Source organism: Gymnoscopelus braueri, assembly GCF_963280865.1.
Source record: "Gymnoscopelus braueri genome assembly, chromosome: 3".
Lineage (NCBI taxonomy): Eukaryota > Metazoa > Chordata > Actinopteri > Myctophiformes > Myctophidae > Gymnoscopelus > Gymnoscopelus braueri.
The window spans coordinates 51,443,469-51,470,336 of NC_137612.1; the positions used below are offsets into that span (position 1 = coordinate 51,443,469).

The 26,868-nt window shown below is 41.2% G+C and overlaps 1 protein-coding gene across 2 annotated transcripts in view; it reads left to right on the forward strand.

Annotated features, from left to right (window-relative positions):
- Positions 1-26,627, forward strand: part of sema3fa (sema domain, immunoglobulin domain (Ig), short basic domain, secreted, (semaphorin) 3Fa) — a 91,839-nt gene extending 65,212 nt beyond the window's left edge. Inside the window, exons 9-19 of one of the 2 annotated variants that reach the window (XM_080423941.1) lie at positions 718-857; positions 2,513-2,627; positions 12,393-12,462; positions 15,944-16,088; positions 16,470-16,692; positions 18,164-18,252; positions 18,423-18,464; positions 18,915-19,072; positions 20,340-20,407; positions 21,739-21,872; positions 22,873-26,627. In XM_080423941.1, coding sequence (XP_080280067.1) covers positions 718-857; positions 2,513-2,627; positions 12,393-12,462; positions 15,944-16,088; positions 16,470-16,692; positions 18,164-18,252; positions 18,423-18,464; positions 18,915-19,072; positions 20,340-20,407; positions 21,739-21,872; positions 22,873-23,331 — 1,643 coding nt within the window. In that variant the 3' untranslated portion in view covers positions 23,332-26,627. Of the gene's footprint in view, positions 1-717; positions 858-2,512; positions 2,628-12,392; positions 12,463-15,943; positions 16,089-16,469; positions 16,693-18,163; positions 18,253-18,422; positions 18,465-18,914; positions 19,073-20,323; positions 20,408-21,738; positions 21,873-22,872 lie in introns of both variants that reach the window. The other variant, XM_080423940.1, reaches the window with a different exon arrangement.
- The last annotated feature ends 241 nt before the right edge of the window (positions 26,628-26,868 follow it).

Consider the following 26,868-nt stretch of genomic DNA (forward strand, 5'->3'; position numbering starts at 1 on the left):
AATTCCATTTTTACACTCTCCGAGTTACAGGCCTGTAAGGGTCCATTTGGAACACCCACAAGTACCCACAAGAGGATCCCTGTACCTCACCTTACATACTGTATGCACTGTATGTTTAATTTAATGTAATTGTGTTTATCAGAAATTATGATGAAGGCCAAAATTAAATATATATATTTTTGGGCGGTGAAACCGCCCCTATAAGTGAGATTTGGAAAAATGTACAAATATCTTGGGCAGTGAAACCGCCCCTAAAAGTGAGGTTTGGAAATTTGTACAATTATCCTGCACCGTGATTGGCCAATCACAATCTATTCAGGACTGTGATTGGCCAGTGTCACATGACACATGTGCATAGCCCTATATAAGAAACCATAACTTGAAAAAAACCATACATTTGTTTTTTTCAAGTTATGGTTTCGTCCATCATAAAGAGTGTTTCAATAAATGTATTTATCTTTTGTACATGATTGGTTGACTCCATTCAGTATTGTGATTAGCTAGCAAGACACCGCCCATTTCACACAGGGTGTGATTTTTTTTTTAATACATAGGAATTGTTAAAGGGGACCGTTTAGGAATCAGACCGTTAATAGGTAATCATTAAGGAACCGGAATCTTTAAAATCCCAAAGGATCCCAACACTAGCAGATCTGTGCTGCAAGTACATTTACTTGTGTCTTAGCAGCAGCTCATTCCCTCTCTCCCCTTTAACAGATCCCACGTTCATCCACGCGCATCTCATCCCAGACAGCGCAGAGAAGAACGACGACAAGCTCTACTTTTTCTTCCGGGAGAAAGCCGCCGAGATGGGTCAGAGTCCCATGGCCCAGTCCCGCATAGGGAGGATCTGTCTGGTGAGTTTCATCTCAACCAAAAAACTCTTATTATTTGAAATATTAAAAAAAGTTGTTGTTTTTATAGCTGGTCCTGCGCTTTTTTGTCTCTCTCACCCTCACAGTGATCCAGAAATCCACTTTCCCCGTTGTGCTTACTCACCATGAGTAATTACCGCTGTAGAGTAAGCTACACACCACTCTGCAGCCATAAAACCAAACAAAATCCTTTGGCTTTTTACGTTTCCTCAAAAGCCAAGCGAGGAAAACATTCCATTGCTGGGGGGAAGGAGGGGGGAGTTGTTCCAAGCTTGCGTGAACTGACTCACTGACGGAGTTTACCTAAAAGCCCAACCTCGGATCCCAGGATTGCTTTCCAGCCCTCAAATCTTGTTCCATTCAGAGATGAGCGAGATTGGAGGGCTGGCTAAAAGACTGACCTAAAGCCTAATTTAAGCATGATTTATATGTACTTCGATGTGTCGTGTCAAAAATAGACAAAAATAAATCTACAAGCTCACAACAAGCTGTTGCAACGTGGTACATTGTAAGCTTATAGATTCGCTATTTTCAGTGCACTACACCAGCGCGTGACAAAGTATAAATAAAGTTCTATACTCCATAGTACAATGGTCACTTGCCGACAACAACTGAAAGTCATTTATTCTCTGCAAGCAACACTGTGGCGCGATGCAGTATAAATGATGCTTCAGTGCCCCGTCTATATGCATACATAAACATCCAGAGCTGTTTATTTGGTGATTGGTGATTCGGTGATTTGTGTTTATCACAGCAGAGGGTCAATAAGGAACAGCGTCCAAACCTTCAAACCCTGTCCTTACATAGCGTCACCTCACATTACCCCAGAGACACCAGCCCTGTTTGTCAAGAGCCTTCTGCAGCTAAAGCCGGCAAGATGACACAGCCCTAAAGTATATAATTAAGCAGAGAATATAGGCTGCAAAACACATAGATTTGAGGATAATGCAGGATAACAGAATGTGTAGCTTTATAAGGACATAGTGATGTGGGGCAAAAATAGAATTCCCTTCCTCCATTGAAAGTATAACAGTAAACACAGACAGACACAAAACTCCCTGTTTCTTACAGTTCTGTAAATCTTTCAGACTCAATGTAATGTGTTAAGGTTTTCTGGCTCATTAATCACGTCCCCCGGGTTTCACTCTTCCATCTTAGTAGTGGAAGTTGGCGAGCATCCCTAACAGATGGGCGAGCGGGGCTGACACACGGAGCTGGAGTTTATTCACACATCCCCTCGAGTGCTGACTGTTCGTTTGGACTGTTGTCTTAAACAGCTGTTGGTCAGCGTGCCGATGGATGGATGGACCGGTCCACGGGTTCCCAAACCTTTTTTCAACTCGAGACCTGAAGAGATAGATTTGGGACCAAAACTTACAACAAATACATTATGAATTAACCACTAAAGCGCTATTTAATTGTGAAAATAGCAAGCTCGCAAATCGTGTCGCATCGCGACGTATTGTGAGCTCATTGATTGGTGTTCCATTCCAAATTTTACTCGTGACCCATAATTTTTTCTACAACCTAAAAACGGGTCACAACCCTATGTTTGGGGAAGCACTTGGACCAGTCCATTTGAGGTGTTTTTTGCAGGGGTGTGACCACACCTGTGTCTTGTGTTTGTGTCCCAACAGAATGACGACGGCGGACACTGCTGTCTGGTCAACAAGTGGAGCACTTTCCTGAAGGCCCGTCTCATCTGCTCCGTGCCCGGAGTCGATGGCATCGAGACGCACTTTGACGAGCTCAGTGAGTTTGCTAATATGGCACTTCCTACCGCCTCCTGCCAGCAGCTTTGTATCCATGTCCATTCAACCACTTGGGTCTGGTCTATATTTACTCAGCAGCCGCGTGTCATTCAAGGCTCTCTCCCTCTGTGTTCCATTTTCACAAATGTAACCACGTTTTAAACCACTTTCAACGTGGCCTCCCTATTTTGAGCATGTCATTGTACAGTAGTCTTTTTTGAAAGAAATATACATATTTAAAATTTTGCAAAAATAGATTCAGATTCCGTTTATTTGTCACTTTTATGTTTTTATTTGGCACTGTTCAGGTACATACATGTGAAAAACACTACATAAAAACATAAGCAACAGCTCAAGAATTTAATTCTAAAAAGTCATCCTAAAAGCTCATGATTAAAAGCTGTAAGAACAGGACAAGAAGTCACCAAACATTGCACATTTAGCAAAAATTGTAGATCTACAAACTCACAATGTGTTGCGGCTCGACACGTTGTGAGCTTGTAGATCTACCATGTCCGCTATTCATCGTACAATGTACTGTAGGGCTCACCTACAAGAGAAATGGGAATCGGTATGTAATTATTACACAATGTGACACAACATTTCCCCCCATTTATGCTCTAAATTATTAATCATGTATGCCCAGGCCAGGGGTCTATACTTGGTCCTCTTCTTTTGTCCATCTACAGCACACATTATCGCAGAATATTTGCCTGTTCCTCACCTAATGCTCTTATATAATGACATGCCTAGAATAGGGATGCTGTAGTTCATGTCGTCAAGCCTAATTCATACTTTGTCGTACAGCCGTCACTCCACGAAAATAACTTGATATTAAAAACAAAATCAGTTACTTAAGTTATACTGTATACGTAAGTATCAGAATGTACTTAGAGTGTGTGTAATGAATGGATCGCCTCACATGAACGAAAGACTAACCGGTTGTGAGAGTTCAATATGAACCACTATACGTACTGTACAGTACAGTAAGACAAAACCTCACACCCACTTGTTATTAATAGTTAACTTTCCGCAAACCTCAGGGTTTGTCTGCAACTGTCTTACGTTGCTACTGGTCCAGTGATATTAGATATTTGACACAGTATGTGAATCACGGGTGTAGCGAGATAAGGACGACCAGGAGAGAGTATGGAAACGGATATTCTCAAGTTTTCCTCGTGACATACTGTATCTTAGGGGTAAAGATTTACATATTTACGTATTGTAAAATAGGACATACAGTAAATATAAGGTTCTATAAAGTAACAATGTAATTCAGGGGATGCCGTGGATTAAAAAGTTATCTATAGGGGTGGCCTGAGCCAAAAGAGTTTGAGAACCACTGCCTTAGAGCCCATGTGGCATGCACCCTATAACCGCTAGGCTATCGGGTCTCCAGATGAATGTATCATCTCATCCACCTTCGTTAAGCTCAGTTGTCCTTTAAACATCAGAATGACATCTTAACCAACTGCTGTCCCCGAAGTGTGTGTGAGAGAGAGAGCTTGTAGATCGGCTATTTTCGCTATATTTGAAACAATTTTTTTGGGCGGTGTAGCCGCCCCTATAAGTGGGGTTGGGACACCTCATTAGTACACATTTGCTGAACTGTGATTGGCTCATTAGTACACCCCTAGCTGTACTGTGATTGGCTGACTATTGGCTGACTCTATTCAGCACTGTGATTGGCTAGCGGGACACATGATGACATTAATAACCTATAAATAGGACTATGCGCTTTTTTTAAAGTGAGCTTCCATCACTGTGATGACCACTGTGATGACCACACCGCCCACTTCACACTGGGTGTGATTTTTTAATTGAAAGTGAAGGGATGGTCTGTGGGTTTCATGAACATTGAACCAATGACAAGCAAGAAGTTTTGACTAAATAATCACAGGATGGGGCGCCCGCTGGCCTAGCGGTCCAGGTGCATACTCTACATAGGCTCTGGTGCGTGGTGCCTGACGTCGTGTCGCGGGTTCGTATCCCGGTCCGGACGACCTTTGCTGCCTGTCACTCCCTGTTTCTCTCTCCCTGTTTCCTGTCATTCTCTACTGTGCTATCAATACAAATTTTTAAAAAAGGCAGAAAAGCCAAAAATAATAATAATTGGATCCATCGTTCGTTTTCCCATTTCCTGAAAAGTACCGCGTTTGGACCTACAAGGTTTACACAGCGAGGACATACATTTACATTTCGAATGCTATTCTTCATAGGTTTGAGCGCAGAACAGATGTACTGTAAAGCTACCTTGATGAAAACAGAAAAAATGTGATGTCCTCTCTCCTCCTCCTCTGTCCACATCATGGTGCTTTTAGAAGCTCATCCAAGGGTCAACGGGTCAGACTTTTACAGTCTTGAGTGCAGACAGAGGCGCGCATGGTTGAGGTCAGTGGTGTAAAGTAACTAAGTACATTTACTCAAGTACTGTACTTAAGTAACATTTTGAGGTATTTTTACTTTGCTGGAGTATTTCCAATTTTCAGTACTTTTACTTCAACTCCACTACACCTCAAAGGGAACTATTGTACTTTTACTCCACTACAATTATTTGACAAATTTAGTTACTAGTTACTTTGCAGATAGGAATTATAATATTTAAAAAATACATTAACCACTTCAGCCCTATTTTATACCTATAGGCTATTTGAAAATAGCCGGTCTACAAGCTCACAACGCGTCGCGTTGTGAGCAAACATTTTAGTACTTTTACTTTTGGTACTTTAAGTATATGTCGGTGCTAATACTTTTGTACTTTTACTCAAGTAACATTTTGAACACAGGCCTTTTACTTGTTAACAAAGTACTTTAATATTGCGGTATTGATACTTTTACTTAAGGGAAATATCCGAGTACTTCTTCCACCACTGGTTGAGGTCACAGGCATAGAATCTCTCCCCGAGGTGTACAGGATAAGGTCCTCTGTGCGGTCAGGCCTTCCCACAACCGCAGGGCAGTCATTCCTGCCGAAATGAACGGTGTCTCCAGCTCCGGCTGTCCTGATGGAGCCCAGCGGAGGCATCAGAGTGCTTCTATGGTGGGCCCAGGGGAGCCGCTGGAGTACTTTCAGATGTGGATGGAAGTACCTTTGGCTGTGGGAGACGTGCATTTTAGTCTGGTCTTTCAGCCAGAGGAGAGGAGTACTGGGACCGCAGAGTATGAGGTGGAAGAAGTACTCTACTTAAGTAGAACTATAACCGTACCACAGTGTAGTGATGGAAAAAGTACTCAAATGTTTTACTTAAGTAAAAGTATCAGTACTTCAATGTAGAAGTACTCTGTTACGAGTCCGGAATTCAAAATTTACTTGAGTAAAAGTACAAAAGTATTTGATACCTTATACAAAAGTATAAGTTATCAAAATGTACTTAATGTACCAAAAGTAAAAGTACTAAAATGTTTGAAAATAGCAGATCTACAAGCTCACAACGCTTCGCGATGCAACGCGTTGTGAGCTTGTAGATCGGCTATTTTCAAATAATTGGAGTAAAAGTAGAATATTTGCCTCCGAGATGTAGTGGAGTAGAAGTAAAAGTATAGACAATTGGAAATACTCAAGTAAAGTAAAAGTACCTAAAATTGTACTTAAGTACAGTACTTGAGTAAATGTACTTAGTTACTTTACAAATCTGGCTGGGAGAGGTGAATGCATTTAGTCTTTCATCCAGAAAGGAGTGGGACCATACAAGGCGGGAGACAGAATAATGTCTGTCAGGACGACCATCGTGAACATAATGTATGGGTGCATTGATGTTTTTATTGCCTTTTATTCCTTGCAATGATGCAGAAACAGGGTTTTAACAATGAAATCCCAAAACGCGCACTCTGTTCTTTTCTTTAACAGACAAAAAGAGAGAATAGCAGATTATTTTTTTTTGGCACATTGCTATTCCACACACACACACACACACACACACACACACACACACACACACACACACACACACACACACACACACACACACACACACACACAATCACACACCACGTGCACACACACACACACACACACACACATATGCACACGCACACACAATTACTGTATTGTGGTCGCTGCAGTTATTTTGACAACATGGTTTATATGTCACCCAGAGAGCAATGTGGTTTTTAGTTTCATGGCTTTTTAAGATAGCGTGCTGTTTTAAGGGGGCAGAGAGGAAATGATCGTATATACTATCTACAGTCATTTATCTTCCCCTCTGTCAGACAAATGACTGCTCAGAGCATGTTCGTCTGTTCACCTTCTCTATGGTGTTTTTTTATATGGCATTGCTCGGCAGGAGTCTAGCCGTCTATAAACAGGGTTCGTCTGTCAGTGTATATACAGTATGCCCAGAGCTAATCTCACAAACCACTCGACCAATGTGTGCCACATTTATTGTGCACGCTGTCTGCAGGCTTACTTACCTCGGCTAATGTTTTGGTTTTTTTTTTCACATATAATTCATACTTGCCATAGCAGTGGTGGGAAAAGTACTCATTACCTCATAATTGTACTCAAGTACAGTACTTGAGTAAATGTATGTCGTTACTTTACACCACTGTGCCATAGACATATGACATAGATATGTCATAAAGATGACATATCTTTATGACCAAGATCCACACTGGAGCCACGCCGCTCCCATGTGGATCCCTGAGATCGACAAGATTAGATTTTTACGGCCTCTATAAGAGATTCAGTCTGTGTGTGTGTCCGGAGCTAATCTCGCAGAACTGCTGGAGCGATCCGTACCACATTTCTTGTGCACGCTGCCAGTAGGTCAACTTTGTACCTCCACGTACCCCCCCCCCCCCCCCCCCATGTTTTATACTTTTTTTAAATAATTAATAACTTTATAATCTTATAATGGAAGTCAATAGAGTACCGAAGTCCTGACGTCACTCGTTCATCCCCTGGGTCGCGGAAGTAATTTCTCTATGGAGAATAACATTGGGTCATCTTAGAATCGTCTCATATGAGAATTGTGGTCCAAAAATAAACAAATTGTCCCGGCGCTATTGTCAGGGTGGTGGCTCTGTATCGTTTACGATCAGTCACTCATATTTGATACAGTCTGTTTCTGGTGCTCATTTGTTTATTTTTGGAACACAGTTCTTATATGATGCGATATTAAACACGTGTGTGGGAATTCAGAATGGGGAGAGGAAAAAAAGTGACCCAGGTAGGAATGCGTAAATTACGCAGTGGTGGAAAAAGTACTCACATTTTTTACTTAAGTAAAAGTATCAATACTGCAATATAGAAATACTCTGTTACAAGTAAAAGTCCGGTATTCAAAATGCACTTGAGTAAAAGTACAAAAGTATTGGCTTCAAAATGTACTTAAAGTGCCAAAAGTTAAAGTACTCATTATGCAGAAAGTCCCATTTCAAGTTCTCAAATGTATAAAAATCTTTTGAAAATAGCAAATCTACAAGCTCACAATGCGTCGTGTGAGCTTGTAGATCGGCTATTTTCAAATGGCCAAAATGTATATAGGGATGAAGTGGTTAATGTATGTTTTGTAATAATAATCTAAATCTAAAGTAACTAGTAACAAAAAAAATCGAATTATTGTAGTGGAGTAAAAGTGCAATATTTGCCTCTGAGATGTAGTGGAGTAGAAGCAAAAGTATTGGAAATTGGAGTAAAGTACAAATACCTCAAAATAGTACTTAAGTACAGTACTTAAGTAAATGTACTTAGTTACTTTCCACCACTGAAATGACGTCAGACTTCGGTGCTTTCTATACGTCATATTCGACTGACATCACAGGCTGAACACACATGAGGTTCGAGATCCTCCTTGTAGCCACGCTGTTCCCGCGTGGATCCCGATAGATCCAACGTGATGATTAGATTTGTCTTTTGGAGACATCTCGGTGTCTATTTACACAGCAATCAGAGACGTCTCTCTGTGACCGCCGATACCGAGACAGCCTGAAGGATCCTTCGTCAGATCTGACACATCAAAAACATTGCAGAAACAAGAGTCACAATGACGCAATGAGCTCCAATTATCTGCACATTTCTTCCCCCCCCCCGTCTTCCCTTCCAGGCCGTAGCCAGGAGGTCTGTCAAACTGGCGTCGGAAGGGTTATAAATCTCCTCTCTGGTTGCCAAAAGTTAATTTCTGTTTTTTTTAGGGGCTTTTTTTCCCCCTCCACACATCACCTGTCACGTTCACACCCTAGCATAATATAATGAGATAGTTTTGTCTGAAATGATTACAAAACCATGCAAGGCATTCTGCGTTTACTTCCAGTAGACTTTGATTACTGTAATGTGCTTTTTTTGATGGACTGACAAAGCAAGTGTTACATAAACTCTGGCTTGTTCAGAATGCCGCAGCCAGAGTTTTAACTGAAACCAAAACGTTTGAACATGTCACTCTTATTTTAGCTTCCCTTCACTGGCTCACAATGAAACAAAGAATTGGTTTTAAAGTTTGCATTGTTCTTACATTTATGGAATGGCTCAGCTCCTCCCTACAGTAAATTGTTGACATGCTCACTGAATAGAGACAGATCCCTTAGATTATCAGATAAAGGTCTCCTTATTAAACCTAGAATACATTCTAAATCAGGTTATGGTGCCTTCAATCGTTAGTCTCTGGAATTCTCTACCACTTGAATTAAGGTCTGCTACAACAGTCTCTTCTTTTAAAGGCAGGCTAAAAACATACCTCTTTTCACAAGCTTTTAGCTAGGTTCAAAGTGTTATCTTATTCCTTTTTATTGTACTGTTTTTTTGTATGTCATTCTTATGTTATTATTCTTATCTTATATGTAATAACCTCAATGGTATATGTTTCTATTTTAGGTTTTGTCATGTCTGTCATGCTATACATTTACCTACATTTTGTTGATGTTGCCACATAGTAAGAGCAAAACAAATCTATTCTACACCATTAATGCCAAGTTAAGCTTGCCATGGTTTATTCGCTGGGCACAAGTTTAAGCCTGGATAATGCCATCTTTGGCGTTAAACCTCAAGTATCATCCTTTATCCTGAAAACTTGCGTGCTTGGCGTGATGCATAGTGTGTTCCCACGTGTGCTCGGGTCTAGTGGTGTAAAGTAACTAAGTACATTTACTCAAGTACTGTACTTAAGTACAATTTTGATGTATTTTTACTTTACTTGAGTATTTCCAGTTTTCAGTACTTTTACTTCTACTCCACTACATCTCAGAGGCAAAAATTTTACTTTTACTCCACTACAATTATTTGACAACTTTAGTTACTAGTTACTTTTCAGATATAAATGATGATATTATGAAACATACGTTAAAGGAGGAGTTCACCCCAAAAATTACTTATTTTCTATCAATTGCACACCCCATGAAGCCTTCAATTCAGGGATTTATTTTTGTTTTTGTGGCATTCCTAAGCCAATAATTTGATGACCGGGTGTATTTCCGGTAGGAGACACAAATAATCTATTTTGTGTCTCCTACCGGATACATTAGCCGGTAGGAGACGGGAATCAAATTATTAGCTTAGGAATGCGACAAAAACAAAAACAAATCTATGAATTCAAGGCTTCATGGGGTGTGCAATTGATAGAAAATAAGTCATTTTTTGGGTGAACTGCTCCTTTAACCACTTTAGCCCTATTTTATACATAGGCTATTTGAAAATAGCCGATCTACAAGCTCACAACGTGTCGCATCGCGACGCGTTGTGAGCTTGTAGATCTGCTATTTTCAAACATGTGTGTACTTTTGCTTTTGGTACTTAAAGTATATCTTGATGCCAATACTTTTGCACTTTTACCCAAGTACCATTTTGAACAGGCCTTTTACTTGTAACAGAGTATTTCTGCATTGCAGTATTGATACTTTTACTTAAGTAAAACATTGCGAACTTGGCGTGTTGCATGGTGTGCTCCCCCCACGTGCCTATAGGCCCAAAGATGATCTTGTAGAGATGCATGTGAAAGGTCCGGCTAGGGTCTCTTGATTGCCGTGGAGTGTGTCAGATTAATGACTTGCTTCCCGCTTCCATGAAAGTGACCATGAAAGGGGTCCCAGGTTATAAATGGTAGAGGCTTGGATTTCATGCCTGATCTTATTATTAGACGTTCATGGTGATTGGCATTTCCAGTAACTTGTGGAGATGCGGTCTTGCTTAGGGTTGCAACACTTAATTAAACTAAACGATATAATCAATTATAAAACTAAAATAAAAATGTATATTGTTTTAATAAAATCAATGTTTTTGTCTTATTCTCTTTCGAATAGTAGCAAAAACAATGCATCATGTGACACATGAGCTTGTAGATTCCCATTTTTTTTTAAATAAATATAAAATAGGGACGAATCAGACCAATTGATTTAGTTGATTATAAAAAAATCGATTAGACTTTTTTTCACGTCGATTCGTTATGTCGCCTACATCAGTATATATTTTTTTCGTGCTTCTTGAATATTCGATTGATTTAAAAACATAGCAATAGAATTATGACTAAGAAAATAGTTGATTGTTGGAGCCCTAGTTGTGCTCTTTACCCAACACCATGCACACAGCAAAATCCAGAATGTTAATTTAACACTGAGTGTAAAAATGTTAAAGTGTAAAGGGTTTTGCTGCACATGGACCAGGTGGCGATGGCTCCTCTTACTCCATTCCCCTGTGTTTTCAAGTGTTATTCCATTCAACTTAGGTAGTCTACTTCAAATTGATCCCAATTTTCCTCCCCTCATTATTTCTCCGTGCCTTTTTCATTTATTAAGCCATCAGAGGGTACACAGGATTCAATTGCCTCAGCCTCTTAGAGTGGCTGCATACATATGGCTCCTATTAAAGGCACATTACACCAGAGAGAGCTCCATTTCACATGTATTCCCCGCTGGGACTTAACTACTATAGTTTCAGTTCTGGGCAGTGGTGGGAAAAGTACTCAAATGTTTTACTTAAGTAAAAGTATCAATACTGCAATGTAGAAGTAGCCTACTCTGTTACAAGTAAAAGTCCGGAATAAAACATTTACTTGAGTAAGAGTATTGGTATCACAATGTACTTAAAGTACCAAAAGTAAAAGTACTAATTAATGTTTGAAAATAGCAGATCTACAAGGCAGGGCGTCACGTTGTGAGCTTGCAGATCGGCTATTTTCAAATAGCCTAGGTATGAAATAGGACTAAAGTGGTTAATGTACGTTTTATAATGTAATATTTATATCTGCATTGTAGTGGAGTAAAAGTACAATATTTGCCTCTGAGATGTAGTGGAGTAGAAGTAAAAGTACTGACAATTGGAAATTCTCTGGTAAAGTAAAAGTACCTCAAAATTGTACTTAAGTACAGTACTTGAGTAAATGTACTTAGTTATTTTACACCACTGGTTCTGGGAGAGTTTGGACCGCAGTGGAACGCTGTTGTCCAAGACAGTGGTTCTCAACCTCTTTTTTTCAAACGTCTATTTGTCCGCGACATTTTCAAAGATGTCACAATGTTTTGAAAATAGCTGATATATATAGGGCCATGGGGGTCCCTGGTGGTCCCCGGACCCCACTTTGGGAACCCCTGCATTAGACCAAGGACCACCATAACTCTGAGAGTGTACAAAGGGAACCAAATGGACCCGTAGAGGTACAAATACCTCAAAATTGTACTTAAGTAAATGTAATTAGTTACTTTCCACCACTGCTTTCTATGTCACTATCTTTTGGTTAGACGTAACCTTATGATCATTGTTGCCTTATTGCTTTATGATCATTGTTGTGAATGTTTTGAACAGTATTTTCTAATGGCAGTATGATGTTGTTATGTCTTATAGGGGACGTGTACATCCAGACAACTCAAGACAACAAGAATCCTGTCATCTATGGAGTCTTCTCAGTTTCAGGGTAGGTGATCATGATTCCTGTCCACTTTCTCCTCGTCTTACTAAGTTGTCCTTTGTAATAATATTAATACTTGCGCCATTTAGTTGTTGTTGTTGGGGGTATTTGCCACTATACATTTGCACATAAGAAGGAATCTGTTACCCATTCTAACTACTGTATTAGGAGCATTGGACACTATTATTACAGCACCCAAGGGGAGCGGTTAGGGGTTAAGTGTATTGCTCAGGGACACTTCGACACCTAGACCAACCTCCCGATCCCCAGACGGCCTCTCTCTACCCACTACCTCCACCAGTGGTGTAAAGTAACTAAGTACATTTACTCAAGTACTGCACTTAAGTACACTTTTGAGGAATTTTTACTTTACTGGAGCATTTCCCATTTTCAATACTTTTACTTCTACTCCACTACATCTCAGAGACAAATATTGTACTTTTACTCCACTACAATTATTTGAAAACTTTAGTTACTAGTTACTTTGCAGATATACATTATTATATTATAAAACATGCATTAACCACTTTAGTCCTATTTTATACCTAGGCTATTTGAAAATAGCAGATCTACAAGCACAACGCGTCGCATCGCGACATGTTGTGAGCTTGTAGATCTGCTATTTTCAAACATTTTAGTACTTTTACTTTTGGTACACAAGTATATTTTGGTGTCAATATTTTGTACTTTTACTCAAGTAACATTTTGAACACATGCCTTTTACTTGTAACAGACTACTTCTACATTGTGGTATTGATAATGTTACTTAAGTTTTAAAAAATAGTACTTTTCCCACCACTGCCTATAAGCAGATCTGCTGCTTTCGCAGCCTCTTGAGGCACCTGCTTCTCCCCATTATTGAAACACCACGTCCATACGGTCTGGCTGAATGGGACTACAAAGGCAGGCCAGGAAGTCAGTCTAGTGCCCAGGGGGAGAGACTTGCTGCCGTCCCACATGGGTCAGCTTTGATACGGAACAGTCAGTCAACACAGACCACTACGATTCATGAAAGCAAGCAGACATGTGATCGGGAGTTTGCAATTGACTATTTTAGGCGTTTAGCAGACACATCAGCGACTTACAAATGCAAGATGGAAATGAGCAGAGTAAGCATGAACGCTAGTCAATAAACAACCAGTGATGGAAAAATTACTAAAATGTTTTACTTTAAAGTATCAATACTGCAATGTAGAAATACTCTGTTACAAGTAAAAGTCCGGAATTCAAAATGTACAAGTATTTGTATCAAAATGTACTTAAAGTACCAAAAGTAAAAGTAGTCGTTAAGCAGAAGGTTTCAAGTTTTCAAATGTATAATAATCCTTTGAAAATAGCAGATCTACAAGTGGTTTTAGATTGGCTAAAGTTTAAATAGGGCTGAAGTGGTTTTATAATAATAATCAAAATCTACAAAGTAACTAGTAACTAAAGTTTTCAAATAATTGTAGTGGAGTAAAAGTACGATATAGCCTCTGAGACGTAGTGGAGTGGAAGTAAAAGTATTGAAAATTGGAAATACCTCAGTAAAGTAAAAGTACCTCAGAATTGTACTCAAGTACAGTACTTGAGTACATGTACTTAGTTACTTTCCACCACTGTAAACAGCAAGGTAGTCACACTGTAAGTAGAGTGCAGAGAGAACAATGTAGTGCCTGACAGAAACTAGGATGCCAAGTAAACAATTTACTAGCATCTGTCTAAACAACGTGCTATCTAAATAACATTCTTAAAGGAGTAGTTCACCAAAAAAATGATTAGTCACCCCATGGAGACTTGAATTCATGGATATGTTTTAGTTTTGTCGCATTCCTAAGCCAATAATTTGATGACCAGCGGACCGGTAGGCAGCGGTTCCGGCAGGAGACACAAAGGAGACTCTTTGTGTCTCCTACCAGAACCGCTGCCGGTCATCGAATTATTGGCTTAGGAATGCAACAAAAACTAAAAAAGATCTATGAATTCAAGTCTCCATGGGGTGACTAATCGATAGGAAAAAGGTTGTTTTGGGTGAACTATTCCTTTAACATTTGTGGTCAAGAAAAAACTAATTTTCAAATGTTCAAATTCAAAAAGTAACAAAACATGAGAACAAGTGAAGAGATGGGTCTTCAGACTACGGTGGAAAATTGGGAGATGTTGGTTGGAGTGCTTATTACTGTACACACGAGGCAGGGCGCTGTGGCCAGCCGTAATAGCCGTAATAAGCATACCTTGAAAAATGGATTTGAGGAAACAAATGCTGTTATTGCCGCCATTCTCTCCGCCGGCTCCAAGCCCATTTAACCCATTTAGACCGGGGAAAGAATCTGTGTCATTTTTAGATTTCTTTGGCTATTCAAAATGAGCAGATCTACAAGCTCATAGCGCGGCACTCTGTGCCACGCAATGAGCTTGTAGATCTGCTATTTTTGATAAATCCTGAAAATGTGTGCAAATCTTTGAATGTATATATTTTTTAAAGCAAACATTTGTAACTCAAATCTTTGCTTCTGGGGATTCTACAAATGTCTTCTAAATTCTACAGTTTTTTGAAAAACGTATGTTTCTATTTCAGTGGTGCTCAAACTTTTTCATGTCAAGGACCCCCAAAATTATATGTATTTGGCCACGGACCCCCCCATCTCAAAATATTTAGTTCCAGGGACCCCCACGAAGCAAAGATTTGAGTTACAAATGTTCCCTTTAAAAATATTTGCACAAATGTAAAAAAAATGCCCGAATAAATCTTAAAATGACAGGTGCTTTCCCGGCCTTAATGGATTAAAGCCCGGTTGATAAAAAACAAACGCCATGCTAATGATAGAGACCTCTGACAGGAGCTACAAACACATCCACCCACCACACGCAGCAGCCAGATACCGGGCGCTGGTGATTAGCGGCATTATGTGGGTGTTTGTATGTCAGTGTGTCAAACAGCTCGGCTGTGGTTGTGTCTGTTTTGAGACGCTGCTTGTGCATCACGTTGTAGTAGTGAGGTATGAATTAAGCTTAACCGCTCTCACCCTGGCGTATACCTATTTTGGGCATGTCATTAGGTTCACAAGGGGGGGGGGGGTTATTAGCGTTTACCAAGCTCTTTTCTGTGGTCGGAAAACTGTCCCCCTTGTTTTGTTACCTTTTCTTGAGCACAAAATGTGAAGAATGTTATGTTGTTTGGACAGATGCTATAGGTTCCTTGTTTACCTGGTATCCTAGTTTCTTTGAGGCACTATACATTGTTCTCTCTGCACTTTACTTATGTGACCATTTAACTCTGGATAAAGAGCGTCTGCTATAAAATGCCTAAATTGTAAATAGCTAAAATAGCCAATCTACAAGCCCACGTCGCATCGCCAGTGAGAGGCTTGGGTCTGGGATGAAGAACAGAGATTGGTACCATTTGGAGAGTGGAGCTAATTATCTCAGAGAGAACGAGTTAACACGTGTTTCCACAAGCTGTCGTCTCATTGTGCTCATCCCCCCTCTCTCTCTCTCCGCCCCACAGATCTGTGTTTAAGGGCTCGGCGGTGTGCGTCTACTCCATGGCCGACATCCGCATGGTCTTCAATGGACCGTTCGCGCACAAGGAGGGACCCAACTACCAGTGGGTCGCCTACACCGGGAAGATCCCCTACCCCCGCCCTGGAACTGTGAGCCACCAACACACATGCACGGCACACACACACACACACACACACACACACACACACACACACACACACACACACACACACACACACACACACACACACACACACACACACACACACACACACACACACACACACACACACACACACACACACACACACCCCCCACCCTGGAAATGTGAGTTACAAACACACATACTCCTGGCCCTGCCTACTCATACACGCACGCACGCACGCACGCACGCTCACTCACTCACTCGCTCACACACACACACACACACACACACACACACACAGTATGTGTACTGTATGAGTATTATTGTAAGTTTAAAAAATATATGCTAATAATAATTTCTAATTTCCTTGTCATTATCAACGCAGTGTCCCGGAGGTACTTTCACCCCCAACATGAAATCCACAAAGGACTACCCAGACGAGGTGATCAACTTCATGAGGAACCACCCCACCATGTACAACGCCATCTACCCGGTCCACAAGCGCCCCCTGGTGGTGAGAACCAACGTTGACTATGAGTTCACCACCATCACAGTGGACCAGGTCGCCGCTGCGGACGGCAGCTACGAGGTGCTGTTCCTGGGGACAGGTCAGTGGCTAAGCCTATTCCAATGACATCATGCATGGGTGTCAGTGACCGCTCTGATCACATTCCATTGTAAGAGCCTGAAGTCCATGTCGAATCTGAGAATGAATCACGTAATGGAGAGAGTGGTTTATAAATATTCTGTAATACTAGCTTGCATGTGGCTCGGTCTGGCGGAACTTCACACGCTTTCTCCCGCCGACTATTAATCACAGATGGGTCATGTGTGGGAGACCCCCCCTCCGCACGCGCACACACACACACACACACACACACACACACACACACACACACACACACACACACACACTCACACACACACACACACACACACACACACACCCTCAGCTGCTGAATTCACTGTAGTCAGCCATATTATGATGAATGGCTTGTGAGGAACGCTGTTCAACAAGAGATAGTAAGTCCAATATCCTGTGAAACAAATCACTCGGTTGGAGGAGACACGTGAGTGTGGTACAGTACAGTGGCTCTCAATCTTTTTTTTCATATCAAGGACCCTCATTTAGTCGACATTAGAGCCACAGACCCCCGTTTGATGAGATTTAGTCTCTCGGACCAAATCTTTATATATTTTTAACTGTCGGTTATGATTTTGACCAGAATTCCATGCTGTATTGATGTGGTAGAGAGATTATAGGCAAACTACAGTACGCTCAAAATAACAATTTGCCTACATTCTACATATAATTGTGTGAACCTCTTTTTAAATTAAGTAATGCTGATGTTTAACAATTGATACATTTTACGGGGACCCCCCCTGGAACGTCCCCAAAGACCCCTGGTGGTCCCTGGACCCCACGTCGAGAACCACTGGTGTAGTGTGTTTACTGAGTGGAACATTAAGGTCAAGGGTCAACAGGTCGTTGAGGCTATAACTGTTGAACTAGAGTTCTCAACGGGCCTGAAAATGAAGGCCCGGCCCTAACTGGGCCCTACTGGGCCGGCCCGATTACCGTAAATTACCGTACTTTTAGGCCTGAAAACCTGAAAAACCCGAAAAGGTGTCATTATGTGCTTAATGTCCTCAAAGTCACGCATCCAACAACCTTTGAACTGAGCAGATTGGACCCTCCGTACCAGAGATAATGGCCAAAACATCTTGAAAACGGCCACTTTCGATCGTCGATTTTTGATTGAGTTTTTCTTTAATAACACAGGCTAGGAAGGTTCGACGGGGACAAACTAGATACCTGAGTAAAGTTCACTTTGAGCTGCATCCAACACATCCACTGCCATTTCCGTCGGCTTTACCGTTAGGCCGCTAGGGGCAGTTGAATTTTTTGGGGGGGGGGTTAATAGATTTTTTTCCCCTTTTTTTTCTTTTTTCACAGAACCCGATGCTCAGCCCGGCCCGACTAATTAGCATAGATGTTGGGCTCGGCTCGGGTAGGGTCGGGCTCGGGCAGAATTTGAGAACTCTGAGTTGAACCCGCTTCTTTCTGTTGTTCCTCAGATCGGGGGACCGTGCAGAAGGTGATCGTGCTGCCTCGAGATGATCTTCAGACTGAGGAGCTGGTCCTGGAGGAAGTGGAGGTCTTCAGGGTCAGTCTCTCGCCTCCTACTCTCTCCCCTTTTCCCCTTAACCTTCTCTCCTTTCTTAGATACATATACATGCGCAACTGTTGCCGTTTCTCTACGAGACATTTGCTTTGTGTTTAGCGTAAAGGATTACATGTCCATTAATAGTCGGTACTATATCTGTATCATTACAGATTCCCACCCCGATCACAACGATGAAGATTTCATCAAAGCGGGTAAGTAACAGTGAGCCTCTGAAAAAATGACTTCAAAAGAGCTATTTTTGAAAAATCTTGAAAATGTGTGCAAATCTTTGAATATATATATTTTTAAAGCGAACATTTTGTAACTAAAATCTTTGCTTCTGGGGGTCCCTGGAACAAAACATTTTGAGGTGGGGGTCCGCGGCCAAAATACATGTCTAAAAATGTTTTCTAAATCCTAACGTGTGTGTGTATGTATATGTATATATATTATATTCAAAGAAAAAAAATTATCTACAAGCTCGCGCTATGAGCTTGTAGATCTGCTATTTTTGTATAGCCAAAGAAATCGCAAAATGACACAGATGCGTTCCCGGTCTTAATGGATAAAAAACGGATATCATCTCAACGATTGAAAACGGAGTTCTTTGAATCCTCAAATCGTCTCTCTGTGGTCTTGACTGTGTTCTCTCACCTTACCAGCAACAACTATACGTGGGCTCTGTGTTGGGTGTGACCCACCTGGCTCTCCATCGCTGTGACGTGTACGGGGAGGTCTGCGCCGACTGCTGTCTGGCCAGAGACCCTTACTGTGCCTGGGATGGAAAGTCCTGCTCCAGATACTCTGCTTCACAGAAGAGGTGAGTACCAACATAGCAAAGACCAGTGGTGGAAGAAGTACTCAGATATTTTACTTAAGTAGAAGTATCAATGCCACAATATAAAAGTACCCTGTTTGCAAGCAAAAGGCCTGTGTTCAAATTGTTACTTGAGTAAAAGTACAAAAGTATTGGCATCAACATATACTTAAAGTACCAAAAGTAAAAGTGCTAACATGTTTGAAAATAGCAGATCTACAAGCTCACAACGCGTCGCGTTGTGAGCTTGTAGATCTGCTATTTTCAAATAGCTTAGGTATAAAATAGGGCTAAAGTGGTTAATGTATGTTTTTGATATTATAATTTATATCTACAAAGTAACTAGTAACTAAAGTTTTCAAATAATTGTAGTGGAGTAAAAGTACAATATTTTGCCTTTGAAATGTAGTGGAGTAGAAGCAAAAGTACTGAAAATTGGAAATACTCCAGTAAAGTAAAAAAAAATACCTCAAAATGTTATTTAAGTACAGTACTTCAGTAAATGTACTTAGTAACTTTACACCACTGTCTCACCGCCAAAGGGGAGAATTCTCCCCTTTTCAGTCAATGGTCTGAACCGCCAAAGGGGAGAATTCTCCCCTTTTAATTATTTTCTTTTATTCTGTTTTTGAATTCCTAAAAAGTTTCTCTAATTTTTGAGTATAAATTTATAACCCTAACCCTAACGAATTAAAAAAAAAAAAAAATCCATTCACTTCAATGTTAAAAAATAAACGGACAAATAATTCACATTGTTTCTATAAAAAAATTATAAAAACCCTGGCAGTGGGTGATTTTATTATGAAAAAACTTTGGCGGTGAATGATGAAAGATGCGCACGACAGGGGTGTCAATCTTTTGGTATCTCACAATACGATTCAGTTTAGATTTCCTCAAAATCCATTCTTGATTCAAATGATTCACATGTCAAAATTGGATTCTCAATTCAGTAGATGAAGGGATTTTAGGATCCGCTAAGAAAGCTTGTATGGCAAGCTTTGTCATGAAAGTAAAGTGTATGTAGTAAGTATTTATATTTGAATCCACACTTAAGTTAAAGTAATACAAAACACATTATCAATGTTTGGAAGTTGTGAATTGATTCAGAATCTTAGAAGACAAATCGAATGTGTCAATCAAACACACACCTGTGTGTAATGAAATACTGAATTCCCTTATAAGCATAATCTTATTTCAAGTCACATTATCTATTTTTAGGACACATTATAATTGAGCTTGTTGTTTTGGAATGTTGATCTGACCCCTCTAGGCGAAGCCGCCGGCAGGATGTGAAGTACGGCAACCCGATCCGCCAGTGTCGTGGATATAACTCCAACGGTGAGCGACAACATCACTTTGTGCCAAATACCCAAAAGACCACGGGAGCAAACAAACAAAATCCTAACAATAGAATTCTATCGTAAATCAGGTGGATGTTTCTTGCAACTCTACGACGGTTGTCATATAGCACTGACGAAGGTCCCAGAACTGAAACGTTTGCTACTTTTTTGCACCCCTCACTTTGAGCACAGAGCACTTTATGAGCATGTTAAAATAAAATAAATATTTCTTTCTTAGTCTCTGACTAAAATAATCTCTCAAGAACAGATTCAGAGCTGCGCTACTGAATCTGTCGGGAGCCCCGTTCAGAACGTGTGCGCGTTAGCTTACAAGTGGGCGTGCCTTCAGATCAGGAAGCAGGCCGCGCTTTACCCAATCAAATGTAGTGGGCGGGATTTACTGTCTGTGCGCTCCCTTCCCACTGAAAACAAACCGAAAATCAGGGCCGGCCCTAGGATTTTCGTGGCCCTACGCAAGATTTTTTGGGGTGGCCCCCCCCCCAAACACCCCCATTATAAAATCATTGTCATTTTTTATTGCGTACTAAAATAATAACGCTAGTTGTTGGATAGGAGATACATGACATAATTACAATATGAAAGTATTATAATTTTTTTTGGCCCCCTAGTGGTTGTGGCCTTAAGCGACCGCTTATATTGCTTATGGCAGCGGCCGGCCCTGCGCGAAACTCATTTAACAATAGCGTCCTTGGAGCAGACAAAACCACGGAAAGATATTCACATTTTAACTTGCTCTTTCATCATAGAAACAAGTGGGCTTATAACCAAAACGATCCATGTTCTCTGGGAGAAGTGGTGGTAGTGTTCCGTGTAGAAATATTGTTAGTGGGAATGAAAACATAAGCGCACCCCCGGAAGTGGAGCGCTGAGGGCAGACCAAAAACCCCGGTTTCCTTGCGCACGGGTGCTCCGTTCAGCTCGTCCCAGAGCCAAGTGAAAGAGTAAAAAACAGCAGAGGGCGCTGTTTTTCCTTTTTATTGGGCGATGGGTTCCCAGATTGCCCCCAAAATGACTTTTTTTCTATCGATTAGTCACCCCATGGAGACTTGAATTCATGGATATGTTTTAGTTTTTGTCGCATTCCTAAGCCAATAATTTGATTATTGGCTTAGGAATGTGAAAAAATACGACAAAAACTATCCATGTCCAAAATATCCATGCATTTTAGTCTCCATGGGGTGACTAATAGATAGAAAAAAACTTTTTGGGGGTCTGCCAGTTTTCCTTGTAGAGTTTTTTTTTTTTTTTGCTCTGAAGTAAACAGGTGTTTTTGGTTAACGATAATAACCTTAAGCCACATATTCACAGCCAATAAGAACACTCTGGAGGCGGTGCAGTACGGGGTGGAGGGCAGCACCACCTTCCTGGAGTGTCAGGCTCGCTCGCCCCACGTCTCTCTGAAGTGGCACCTGCAGAGAGAGAACAGCGACCGGAGGAAGGAGGTGAGCAGACATCAGAGTCACTCTAATGCACTTGTTCCCAAACTTTTTAGCTCGAGACACAAAAAGAGAAATTTGGTGTCTCCCCAGGACCCAAGCTAGTGAAAATAACCAATCTGCATTAGTAGATCTGCTATTTTTTACTACTTCTTGAAAAGTATTTTTTCCCCTCTAATTAATGGATTTGTATTTTTATTTTGAATGGAATTCTTTTGAAAAAAAAATTTAATTAGTTTTTAACAAAATCTTTTTGGAGGATTCTTTTGAAAATCTTTTGAAGTAATTATTAAAAACAAAATATAGGGATCAAAAAATAAAGGTGTATTCACTCGTGACCTATAAGCCGACCCATAGCCATAAGCCGACCCATATAGCCGATCTACAAGCTCACATCGCGTCGCGATGCGAGCTTGTAGATCTGCTATTTTCACTACTTCTTAAAAGTGTTTATTCCCCTCGAATTAATGGATTTTAATTTTTAATTTTTAATGTAATTCTTTTGAAAAAAAAAATTGTATTTGTTTTTAACAAAAACAAATGTTTTAGGGAAATGTTTTTGAAAATCTTTTGAAATAATTAAAAACAAAATGTAGGAAACACGCGACCCATAAAAATTGGCCCGCGACCCACATATGGGTCCCGACCCCCTGTTTGGGAAACAGTGCTCTAATGCACTGACTAATCCCTCACGGTGAAATCCTCAGTGTTCATTTCACTCGTCTGTGTCATGAGTACATTCACACAGAACATGAATAATATGCAGCGATAAAGTGACAGCGAATAATGGCATCTACCTGTATACGACTGAGGAATCAACTACATGAATAGTTTTGATGCTAAATGTATAATATATATATAAATGTAACCAAATGGACTCTCTTAACTAATTTTGTACTCTGAGAGTCTACAAATAGACCCTCCAGGACCTTCCTGGGATTACAGCTTTAACACGCAGGATATTACAGTGTAATGACCTCCGTCTCCCTCGTCCTGTCCCTAACAGATCCGCTCAGAGGGACGCATCCTGAAGACGGAGCAGGGCCTCCTGATCCGCTCGCTGCAGTCCTCGGACAGCGGCGTGTACCAGTGCACCTCCACGGAGAAGAACTTCAAGCACACGCTGGTCAAGCTGCAGCTGATGGTGCTCTCCAGCCGCACCGTCAACAACGTGCTGGTGGAGACGGGCAGCCCGGCCCTGCCCCCGCTCGCCGCCAGCGCCTGGACGCCCAGCGCCGGCCAGTACAAGGACCTGCTGACCATCCTGAGCCAGCCGGAGATGGGGCTGATCAACCAGTACTGCCAGGACTACTGGCAGCTGGCGGACGGCGGCGGTCTCCAGGCGGCGGACACGATGCTGGCGGGGCCCAACAAGGCCAAGGGCCTGAAAGAACTGAAGGAGCAGAAGAAGCCCCGGAACCGCCGGCATCACGACGAGACGACGGTGTCTCCGGCTGAGACATGAGGAGTTTGACATGTATACCGACACACACTCGCACTCACACACACACACACACACACACACTCACACACACACGCACACACACACACACACGCACACACTCACACACACTGTACGTAAATGCCAAATTCACATCAGCACCGGTATTCCACTCCTGTGTTCTGAGAAAGCCGCGAATGCACTGTCTCTATGGAGAGGAGCGACAACCACTTCCCGCGCTGGTGGAGCCAGCGAAGAGCGGTGTGGCGAAAAGTTGAGAAAAGTTCAACTTTGCCGCTGCCGATGTGCAGGGGAAATGAACAGCGGCAAACCGGACGCGCTTTGGTCTGAAATAGGCTCTATGCACAGCAGCCATATTGGAACGAAATTGGGCTGCTTCCTTACTTCCTTCACAAGTGTTACCAATCATACTAATAATTAAGGCTCTGTTCCATTTAGCACAGTGGTTCTCAAACATTTCAATTTAAAGGGCCTCCATAACTCTGAGAGTGTACAAATGGAACCAAATGGAACCAAATCCAAGTCCATTTGGTTCCATTTGTACACTCTCAGAGTTACATACCCGTAAGGGGCCATTTGGAATCCCCTCAAGGAACCATGAGGGTCCCTGGACCTTTTGAGACCCACTGGTGTAGCAGAGTGTTTACAGTGAGCCAACATGAACAATATCAGCACCCTGTTTGGAACACAACCTTAATTAGCATCATTGGTAACACATGTGAAGGAAGTAAGAAGCGGCCCAATTTCTTTCCAATATGGTTGCTGTGCATAGAGCCTATAGGTGTGGCCTACCCATGAAGCTCCACGTCTCCTTTGTGGGTTTCAGTTGTACACACCCGTTTAGCGCTACTGGTGTGAATTTGGCGTCAAGCCTTCTGCTATTCCCGGGGTTCTGTTCCTTTCATCTCCACTTCCTGAATGCTGATTCCCTCTCCGCACACACCCTCCAAACTCATAAAAGGGGAAAGACTTTGTCAAACGACAGGAAAGTTGAATTATCATGATGGACAACAAAAAGCAACAGCCGCCAACAGCAACAACAACCAGGTCCTATGTAACTGTCTGTGAAAGTACACAGTATTTATTCTAGGTTGTAAATAGTATTTCTTTGTACTTAACTAGAAGACATGTTTTTTTTTTCTTTCCTGTGAATAGGTCAATTTGTGCAAATATTGTCGTTATTATAATAATTCTATTGTTGTGTTATTGTTTATTACAGTGTGTTATTATATGGAAGATATCTTTATGTTTTGTCCTTTTTTTGAGAAACGGCAAAGAAGCGCCGAAAGGCGGTTATGTGGGGAGTGGCAAGGACCGATCGATCGATGCAGAGGCATTCAGACAGAGGTGTAGCAAAAATGTCTCCCATGTTGGATCATTTGACTGCTGGCAGTATTCAGTCCTTGTGATGGAAGTCAGGTCACTGGTTGAGTGATATTCCAGAACTTCCCTAAACTCCTGCTCACAGAAGAAGTCGCTCTACGATGATGGACAGTACTTTCTACTGCAAAAGGCACAGCCAATGTGAAAAGGGCATTTTCATTGAACGCGCATTTCATTGAACACGCAAAGAGAAACGAAATGCCCGCCGATTGCGGCTTTTGAAAAGATCTCACGATGACCACGCAGTCACGTGAGAACGAAAGGCCCTTTGTGACAGTGTGACATCCTTCTCCCTCGGACGCAGCTCTTTTTGTTGAGGGATGTCCTAAATTATACCGGTCCTCCAGCAACCTCCTTGGCACATGTGATCCAGTCTGGCCTCAAATGCAGTTTGTCTGTAATAGTTACACTACACAGTAAAATACGCAGTGTTAATTTACCTCAGAGCTTGTACAAACGTAACCAAATGGACGCTTACGGACCATTTCTACATGCTCTGAGTTAACATAACACTGAGGACTTTGCTGTGTTCTTCCAAAAAATCATTTGCTGTCAGGTGTTTGTTTTGTTTGTGTGAATATTACATCTCAATGTTGTATCCTTACAAACGTGATCATTGGTGATGAGCTATTTATTTTAGCATTTTATCGATACTAAAATTGAAAATAACATTGCCTTTTCTTTTCTCATTTGAGACAAGAATCTCCAGCAGGCAGCTATATGTGAGTTTGGGAAAAAATTTAGACAAAGCACCTTCCGTTTGCCAAATTGGTAATTTGCGCTGATTAATGCTAAGAACTTTATCAGAAATAAAATAAATACTGTATGTGGCTTTATGTAAAGGAGAGCATGTTGTCTGCTCAATGGATTTCTTTTAGCTCTCAAGCTCACCCCAAACTTTCTTTGAGTTTTCATTCCAGCCAATTCCATGCTGAATATGGGTTTAGTAGGTTTGTCGATTGGCAGATTATGTTTTAAGCTGTACCAGGTTAATTGGTCTACACACCTTGAGTAGATCATTACTGCCAACAATTGTGCTAATTGCAGTTCTGAAAGGTACTGTATTTACTGGTTATCTAATGAAGGCCACAAATTCAGTCCTCTGGTCAGTTCCTCTGAGCAGGTGATGGTGCCCTGCCATCTTGCATTGCAATGTGCCACTAATTTAATGTAGAATAAGAAACAAAAGCTCTTTGTACAACCTCCATATAGTTAAAATTGTATATATTCACAACCACTAAAGCTTTATTTATGCTTCGGCAACAGAGTCGCGTGTGAGGTGGTCGCTTGACAAAAGAAGAACGCGTTTTCAAGTGAAAAAAGTTGATGCGTTGGACAATGTTCTCAGTTGAAAATGTGTTCGTATTTTTGGGTCGCACGCCACTTTGTCGCCGTGACATAAATCAGGCTTAAGATGATCACCACCAATCCTGAGGAGAAATATATACCAACATCTTCAGACGGTGGCTTTTCCTTGTGTGCATGGCATTTATAGTATATGTATATGATATTTGTCCAAAATGCTATGTTGCTGTGGATGTCAGTGGATGTCTCTCTTGTTGTGGGAATATGGGAATTACAGTGCAAGAAAGATGTACTCATGCCCTTATGGTGAAACATAAAATACAGAGGACACTTTTCAACTGTGGTCTCTCTCTCTCTCTCTCTCTCTCTCTCTCTCTCTCTCTCTCTCTCTCTCTCTCTCTCTCTCTCTCTCTCTCTCTCTCTCTCTCTCTCTCTCTCTCTGAAAAGTGCATATATTTGCAAATCTCAGACGTGCATCTCTTTCATTTTTTCTGTGTTTTGCGAACTGCTATGGGTCATTGAGGTAAAGTCATGTATGATATAATGCACAGTTGGTGTTATTGTAATGACTTGTATAAATTACTATCTTTCCTTCCTCGTCGATGTTGCTGACTAATAAATTAAAGCTCTATATTTTATAATAACAAATGTCCTAGTGTGTTTACCTTTGATGACCATATTGTGCACAGTTTATTGCACACCTTTCTAAGTACCTGTGTTTAAAAAGACTGTGCCATGCTGAATGGTAGAACAGACAACAGCCAAGGTACCTTATATTTAAAAGTACTCCACGCAACATCACGCTGCTCGCAATGCTTGTAACCATACAGTATATGGGTCAAGGATGTGGCG